General features: G+C 51.6%; 1 protein-coding gene across 3 annotated transcripts in view; it reads left to right on the top strand.

Moving 5' to 3' along the window:
- Sirt2 (sirtuin 2) overlaps positions 1 to 7937 on the top strand; it is a 23082-nt gene that overhangs the window by 5321 nt on the left and 9824 nt on the right. For all 3 annotated transcript variants that reach the window (XM_023721521.1, XM_023721520.1, XM_004636791.2), the window contains 4 exons: positions 2749 to 2790; positions 2949 to 3055; positions 3149 to 3205; positions 3692 to 3760. In XM_023721521.1, the coding sequence (XP_023577289.1) occupies positions 2749 to 2790; positions 2949 to 3055; positions 3149 to 3205; positions 3692 to 3760 (275 nt within the window). The remainder of the gene's footprint in view (positions 1 to 2748; positions 2791 to 2948; positions 3056 to 3148; positions 3206 to 3691; positions 3761 to 7937) is intronic.

Raw genomic sequence — 7937 nt, 5'->3', positions numbered from 1 at the left:
ACATAACACCATGGCTTTACTTCTTATACTTCGTCTTTATACTTTTCTGCTGGATGGTTAAGACCAAGGTAAAGCAGGACCTATGCAACAAGAGTCGTATTCTCTAAAGTCACAACTTCTCAGTGTTGGAGTAAAGTTAACTCCTGGCCGGCTGAATACAAGTTCTACAGCTTAGCAAGTGCCCTCGAAGACCATGCCTTTTTACAGGCAAAACTGTAAAGTTTGGCTCTGATTGGCCCAGGCTGAATCAGTTTCCCTGTTTCTGATTGGTCAGTCCTGGGTCACAGCTCTGTTGCTGCATGAATTACTGTGCTGTGATAGGCCATACTTTTTTCCTCGAATGAGGACAATAATAGTGGAATGACTGGGAGCTAAACACACGAAGAAAAATGTGAATGCTTGGAGCAGGGCCTGGACCTCACAAGAGCTGGGCAGGTGTTCACCAGGGTTATTGTTACAGGAGGCATTTCAGGTGTGATACTTAAGTGCCTGCTGACTGGGTCACCATGAAATGTATATTTCTTGCTGTGAGTTGAGTCACCAAAGTCTGAGAAACCAGGCCTCAGCAGTCCTCGACAGGCACAATGGGCCTTTTGAGGGTCTTGAACAGCTCTTCGTTGAGGACATCTTCTCCAGTTTCCCCATCCTCCAGCTGCTGCCGTCTCCCTCCTCTGGGGCTGGCTGGGCAGCTGCCCATAGTCATCTCCTGGCCTGGAGGACCAGAAGAGAATCATAGCGTAGCTGCAAAGGGTTTGTTCTTCTTAGCTTCCTGTACCTGGATCTCAGAGTAGCTGGCCTCCAAGTGTATCCATGAAGGAATATGTACTGAAGCTGGGAATGGTGGTACAGTCCAGTAAACCCAGCAGTCTGGAAGGCTGGGACAGAAGGATTGCAAGCTCGAGCCTGGATGACTTAGCAAGAGATGTAGCTCAGTGTCAAAGGTGCAAGTTCAGTCCCAGTACTGCAAAAGAAAAACTAATTTGAGCCCTCATTGTTTGCCAGGCTCTGGGCTAGGCACTAGAATTCCATTTATTTCATCTTCCCATTATAACTATGAGGTCATTACAGTGTAACGTGGGCAGAGGGGGAAACTGAAGTACAAAAAGGTTGTGACTTGGGGCAGACCAAATAGCCAGTAAGTGGCAGAATTGGGATTTGTGCCTGGTACCCTGAAAATAGAACACCCCTTACCTCCACCCCCACAGACCCAGCCAGGCCTGGTCAGATGGAGCAAGGGCCAAGACTGTGGCAGGCCTTGACCTCTGCCACACTTGTGTCTGTCCATCAGCTGACAGTCAGGTGCCAGGGCTCTGTGCGATGGGTGACCTGCTAGCCATTTGCTGAGGCAGCGGGTCGATTCGTGCTGGGCAGTGTGTTTGTGAACCTATTGACTGTATTCTCCCTGTCTTCTTTTCTGACAATGGGTACACATTGCAAAACAAAATATTTATTTACTTATTTATTTATTTTATTTATTTATTTTGCAATACCGGGGATTGAACTCAGGACCCTGTGCTTGCCAAGCAAGTGCTTATTCTACTGAGCTATCTCCCTGGCCCCCACAAAATATTTATTATGTATATAAGCAGTGGGTCTCAAGAAGTTCAGTACAGGCGACTCGAAGGATGAGTCACACAGTACTATAATCAGGCCCATTCTACAGAGGAGGAAGTCAGAACCCTGAGTAGTGATAGAAAGAGCGCAAGCCCCCACGATTTGGATCCAGCCTCCACTCCTCTTTCCTGGGTGTGGGCTCAGGGTGAGAGATCTTCGGTCTTTGCCTAGAAATGAACGGGCTTCTGGCAACTGATGTGCTTTTGCTTTTGGAGGAAAGGAATTTGATGAGAAATTGTGTCCGTGTGTATAATGTGCTAGAGATAAAGGTTACCTGACTAGGGTCCAAAAGATGAGTTATTGCTTTTTTCTTTTTGGTGGTGGTACTAGGGAAACAGGGCCCTTGCCCTCGCTGGGCAAGTGATCTATCACTGAGCCATAGCCCAGCCTGAGAGATCTTTACACTAACCTGCATCTTTTCCTGGAGAATGTATTTTTGTCTAATCTACTTAAGAGGAGAAACTTGTGGTCATATAGTCTCTTCTTGAATTTTCTTTTCTTTCTTTTTTTTTTTGAGACAGGGTCTTGATATATATAGCCCAGGTTGGCCTTGAACTCACTACAGTTCTCCTGCCTCAGCGTCCCAAGAACTAGAATTAGAAGTGTGCACCACCACACCCAGCTTCTTCTTGAGTTTTCTTACATTGGTATCATTTCAAACAGTGCCTTCTTGACCAGGTGTGATGGTGCCTGCTTGTAATCCTAGTACTCAGGAGGCTGAGGCAAGAGGATCCCCATGAGTTCAAGGTCAACCTGAACTGTATAAGGAGACCCTGTCCCAAAATAAACAAATCGGGCTGGGGAGATGGCTCAGTGGAATAAGCGCTTCCCTGGCAAGCGCAAGGGCTTGAGTTCAAACCCCGGTTCTGCAAAAATAAATAAATAAATAAATAAACAAACAAATCAAACAGTGCCTTCTGCCAGTTGCTGTCGTCCCTGCTCTAGGCCTTGGTTTCTTTGTAGTGAGGGCCAGCAGCACCATCCTCCTGAAGATGCTGGGAGGACCGGCAGGCATCTGAGATACTTGCCCCACACCCAGTATCGAGGAAGCAGCATCATGGCTATGATGAGTGATGATATCAGCTGAGGAAACTGTGTCAGACAATGTCACCTTCCTGTCTTCTTGTCTTCCAGGCCGCAGGGTCATCTGTTTGGTGGGAGCTGGAATCTCCACATGTAAGTTCCCTTCCCAGCAATCCCCAGGAGTGAGCTCTCCCCCCCCGCCCCCCGGCCTAGGCAGGGGCACTGTCCGCATCCGGTCTGGAAGAAAGATCAGTGCAGTCTATGTGGGGCCAGCGTCCCCAGTCTCTTGTCCCCTGTGCCTCCTCCCCCAGCGGCTGGCATTCCTGACTTCCGCTCTCCGACCACCGGGCTCTATGCCAACCTGGAGAAGTACCACCTTCCCTACCCTGAGGCCATCTTTGAGATTGGCTATTTCAAGGTATCTGTCTGTAACAAGGAGCTGGGGGGCAGGGCACCTGCTCCAACCCTCACATCACCTGGGCATCGGCCCCTCTGGCACTCTTTCCCACAGAAACATCCAGAACCCTTCTTTGCCCTCGCCAAGGAACTATACCCCGGACAGTTCAAGGTGAGATCCTATCCAGTGGGGCAGGCTGGGAGAGCAGGCCCGGGAAGCATTCCCCCCCCCCCAGCCTCCTGACAATTAATAAAGACACCATGGATGAGGATCTGAGCCTGGCTGCCAGGATTCAGCTCCTATGTCTCATCTTGAGACCATGAGCCTCGCTTTTCCCATCTGTGAAATGAAGCTAATACTGGCGTCTGAAAAGGATTGTTGTAAAATGTAGATGAATTAACATGTTAGGTCCAGACAGCCTGGTTGCAAATGCTAGCTCTGCGACTCCCTGATTGTGTGACTTTGCCAAGCCACCCTCCTAGGCCTTGGCCTCTCCTGTGGAGCAAGGGTGGAGTGGGGGATGCTGATCTCCCTCCCGAGGCCTCTGTGATGATTCCATGAAGAAAAACAAACACAGCACCCAGAACCTTCCCTGGCACATGGCGACAGCATGTAAATGCTCTCTGTGACCGTCGGCATTGCCATTACTTCCCCCAGCCAACCATCTGTCACTACTTCATCCGCCTGCTGAAGGAGAAGGGGCTGCTCCTACGCTGCTACACACAGGTAGGCAGCACTGCGGCCGGGCACTGTGGGCACCGCAGGGCACGGGGCCTGGGCAGGCTGGGCCACCTTCCTCAGAGAGGCAGAACTTCGTGCCTGTGAGCTCAGGGCTACCGGCCAGACATGGGGCGAGGGCTGAGCCTCCTGCTTCCATGCTGCGTGACCTGTACTGGTCTACTTCCTCTCAGCCTCAGTTTCCCCTGTATGAAATAGGAGCCAGAACAGTTTCACCCTCTCAGGTTTCAGAGAGGTGGCTCTGCGCTCCCCATAGGCCACTTCACTCATTCTTCAAAAAGATTCCATGTCTCAGGGGCATCATTGGCATTAGTCCAGAGTCCCTGTTGTTCTGCTGACAACAAAGTGACTTGAGCCAACAAAACCAGCACACTATGACAATTTCCCAGCAGGGGATGTGGTTTCTGTGTCATAATTTCACAATGAGAAACCTGGTAGTTGGGCTGGCAAGATAGCTCAGCAGACCAAGCGCCTGCTTAGGCAAGCACAGAGACCAGGATTCGATCCCCAGTGCCATATCCTGCACTGGCCCTGGCCCCAGGTGCACTGAGTTGGCCACCGAGTCCAGGCGTGGTGGCACACACCTGTAATCCCAGCACTGGGGAGGCTGAAAACAGGAGGATCACTGTGAGTCCAAGCTGCGTGGTGAGACCCTTGTACCAAATACATTAAAAAAAATAAAGAGAAACGTAGCAGTGGGTGTGCCACGGGCCGTGGCTTGTATGTGCCAGGCTTCGTGGCCAAGGGCAGCTCATACTGCAGGCTGCTGCAGGAAGCCCTGAGACTCCTGGAGTCTCACACCCCAACAGGAGAATGTTGGCACCACCATCCTTGCTCCATCCATGCATGTTGAGGTGACAGGATGTGCCACACTCCCAGAACCCCCGGGGGGGGGGGGGGGAGAGAGAGAGAGAGAGAGAGAGAGAGAGAGAGAGAGAGAGAGAGAGAGAGAGAGAGAGAGAGAGAGAGAGAGAGAGAGAGAGAGAGAGTTTTCCCTTGGGCCCATTGGATACCTGCAACCTCAGAAGCTGCCACCAGGGGGAGGATGGGTCCTTACTAGGTCCAGCTTTGTGAAATGGGGCAGTGTCCCTGCAGGGGAGCTGCTGGGGGAGGCATTGAGGAGGGGACAGTCTCTTCCTTCCCAAGCACAGGACACCCTGACCCAGGAAGCCAGCTTTACTCATGGGCTGAGGCTCAGTCATGATAGTGCGGCTGCTGCCCAGTGTTTTCCTTGTGTGACACTGTGGTCTTCCCTTATTGGACAGCTTCAGTGACCACAGACGTTCATTCCTGGGTCCAACCCAGTGCCGGGCCCTGCCAGCAGCAAACAGAGCAGACATCCCTGCCCTCGTAGAGCTGACACTCAGAGGCGCAGACCTAGCATGTGACAGGTGTCTGGAGCACTTACACAGAGAGGAATCAAGGCTGTGTCAGGTGGCCATGGAGGCCTCCCAGAGAAGGGACTTTGAAGCGAACACCTGAGGAGCAAGGGAAAAGAGCTTTGAAGCTATGGAGGAAAAATGTGTTCAGATGAAAGGAAACGCCGGCGCAGAGGTCCTGAGGAGACACTGTATGGCACATTCCGAGAATCCCGGGAAGCTAGGTGTGGTGGCACACACCTATAATTCTCAAACTGGAGAGGCTGAGGCAGCAGGATCACCGCGAGTTTAGCGCCAGCTTGGGCTACATAATGAGATCAAGGCCAGCATGAGCTACATAGGGAGACCCTGTCTCAAAAAAACAAAACCAAACAGACAAAGAATCCCAAGAGGCTGGATCTGAGTGAGGGATGAGATGAGCTGAAGGAGCAAGGAGAGGAGACAAGGCCAGGGTGGTTTCAAGGGTGGATGCCTCTGGACTGTGTGAGCTGGGCTGGGGGGCCTCTTGGAGCCGGAGCTGTGGAACCCTCTATATGGGGAAGGGGTGCAGCCTGACTCAGATGAACACAGGCTCCCTCGGGCTTCTGGTGGGGACAGACAAGTGGGGGGACACAGAGGCAGGCTGCAGGCTGCTGTGATGCTCAGAGGGGAGGAGGAAGCCAGAGCAGTGGGCCTTTGTGGTGAAGAGGGCAGCTCCTGGATCTACTGTGAAGGTAGAGCCAGGGCCTTCATGGAGGGACTGCTGCGGCGGGAGAGAAGGCAGCCAGCCAAGCCCCTGCTGTCCTTTCCTGGGAAGGTGAATGTGCAGGTGCCCAGCAGGTGACAGACTGAGAGGCTGAGACCTACATGGACAGGGGAGGCAGCTGGACCAGGCCATGGGCTAGAGCTCAGCGATCCCCCCGCAGCAGCAGGACGAGAACCTGAGGCCTCCCACACAGGCACCGGAGAGGCCCACTCAGCTGCTTACTGACAGCTGTCTTGAAGACAACACACTCTGGCACTTGAAGCCAGGTGTGGTACCACAGCCTGTAATCCCAGCACTTGGGAGGCCGAGGCAGGAAGAGCATGAGTTCAAGGCCAGTCTGCACAACCCATCAAGCCCGTCTCAAAAAGAACCAAAGCAAAAACAAACAACTCAGCCTTAACCAGAGAGCACAAGACTGTGTTGTTTTTACCAGGAAGCCAATATGAGTACATTTGGCCAGTCTCACATATTCAGTCATCTCCTCCCTATCTGTAGTTTAAATTTTAAAAATTGTCAGTACTCATGTTGAGGGTGCCAGGCTGGTCTCAAATTCCCAAGGCTTAAGCATCCTCCTGCCTCAGTCTCCCAAATTCTAGGACTCCAGGCATCCCAGAACCCAATGTCCTAGCTGCAATATTTAACGTAAGAGTTTACCACCATATAGATTTTACACAGCTTTTTTAAAAAAATTATTTTATTTGTGTGTGTGTGTGTGTGTGTGTGTGTGTGTGTGGCCAGCTCAGCCCACCAGGAGGCGGAGCTGGCTGGCATGTGGTGCTGGGGGATTGAACCGCGCTCCCTGTGTTTTGCTAAGCTTGTTCTAAGTAGGTGCTTTAGACCACTGAGCCATCTCACCAGCCCCTTTACACAGCTTTATCATAAGATACATAATGGCGAAAAAGTTGTTCCACTTTCACATTGGATGAACGCTTCGCCGCCTTCCTCTACGCAGCCTTCCCAGTCGCTGGCCCAGTTTTCAGAGCACACTGCCTGTGTGACGACTCAGCACTCTGGAAGCGCCCCACACAGAACCTGTTCACACATCTGGGCAGCTGGCTGCTCAGTCGGACTGCTCTGGATTATACACAGGCTCTGCTCTGGCCCAGGCAGAGCGCCGACCTCAACACATGACGCTGCAGGGTCTCACTACCCAGATTGGACTCCTAGTGCTCCTCCTCCTTTTCAGCCTCCCAAGTGCTGGGATTACAGGCGTGCACCACTGCACCCAGTCTCAATGGCTGTCTCATCACACCCTGAGGGTGGAGTAGGCAGGGCAAGCCTAGGAATGGAACCCTGGTCCCTGCATCTGCCTAAGCAGGTGCTTTAATCCGCTGAGCTATCTGGCCAGCTCTTCATTGTTAAATTTTTCCCTTGTGGTGCTGAGGATGGAGCCCTTGCCTCGGATTTACCAGACAATCATGTGCTCTGCCACTGATACTTAGTCATTTTCCTTTTTTTTTTTTTTCATTTTGAGACAGGGTCTCACTATGCAGTTCAGGCTGGCTTTGAACTGGGTGGGGAGATAGCTCAGTACAATAAGCACTTGCCTGGCAAGCGAAAGGTCCTGAGTTCAATCCCTGGTAAAAAAAAAAAAAAAAAAAAAAGCACTACTACTATGTAAGGGGGCCAAGGGCCCAGGGAGACAGCTCAGTAGAATAAGCGCTTGCCTGGCAAGCACAAGTTCCTGGGCTCAATCCCCAGAACCACCAAAAAAAAAAGGCTGGCTTTAAGCTCACGTTGTAGCCCAGGCTGGCCTCATACTCACAGCAAGCCTCCTGCCTTAGCTTCCCAAGTGCTGGGACTTCAGGGGTGTGCTACCATGCCCAGCCTCCAGTCTGATTGTTTTGTAAGCACTTTGCCTTCATTTTCATATTTCATTGCAAAGATCACAGGAGGAGAGGCAACCTAGCCCCCAACTTCTCTCCTCAACCTAAACCTACATCAGTGGAGGGAAAAAAATGAGAGCATCATTGAGGGAAACAGGCTGTGTATGTGTGTCTGTGTATATGTGTGTCTGTGTGTTACATACTAGGACTTGAAC

The sequence above is a fragment of the Octodon degus genome, unplaced genomic scaffold (assembly GCF_000260255.1).
Source record: "Octodon degus isolate 3935 unplaced genomic scaffold, OctDeg1.0 scaffold00083, whole genome shotgun sequence".
NCBI classification, from domain to species: Eukaryota; Metazoa; Chordata; class Mammalia; order Rodentia; family Octodontidae; genus Octodon; species Octodon degus.
Note: the sequence above shows the minus strand (reverse complement) of the source record. Positions and strands in the feature narration are given on the sequence as shown.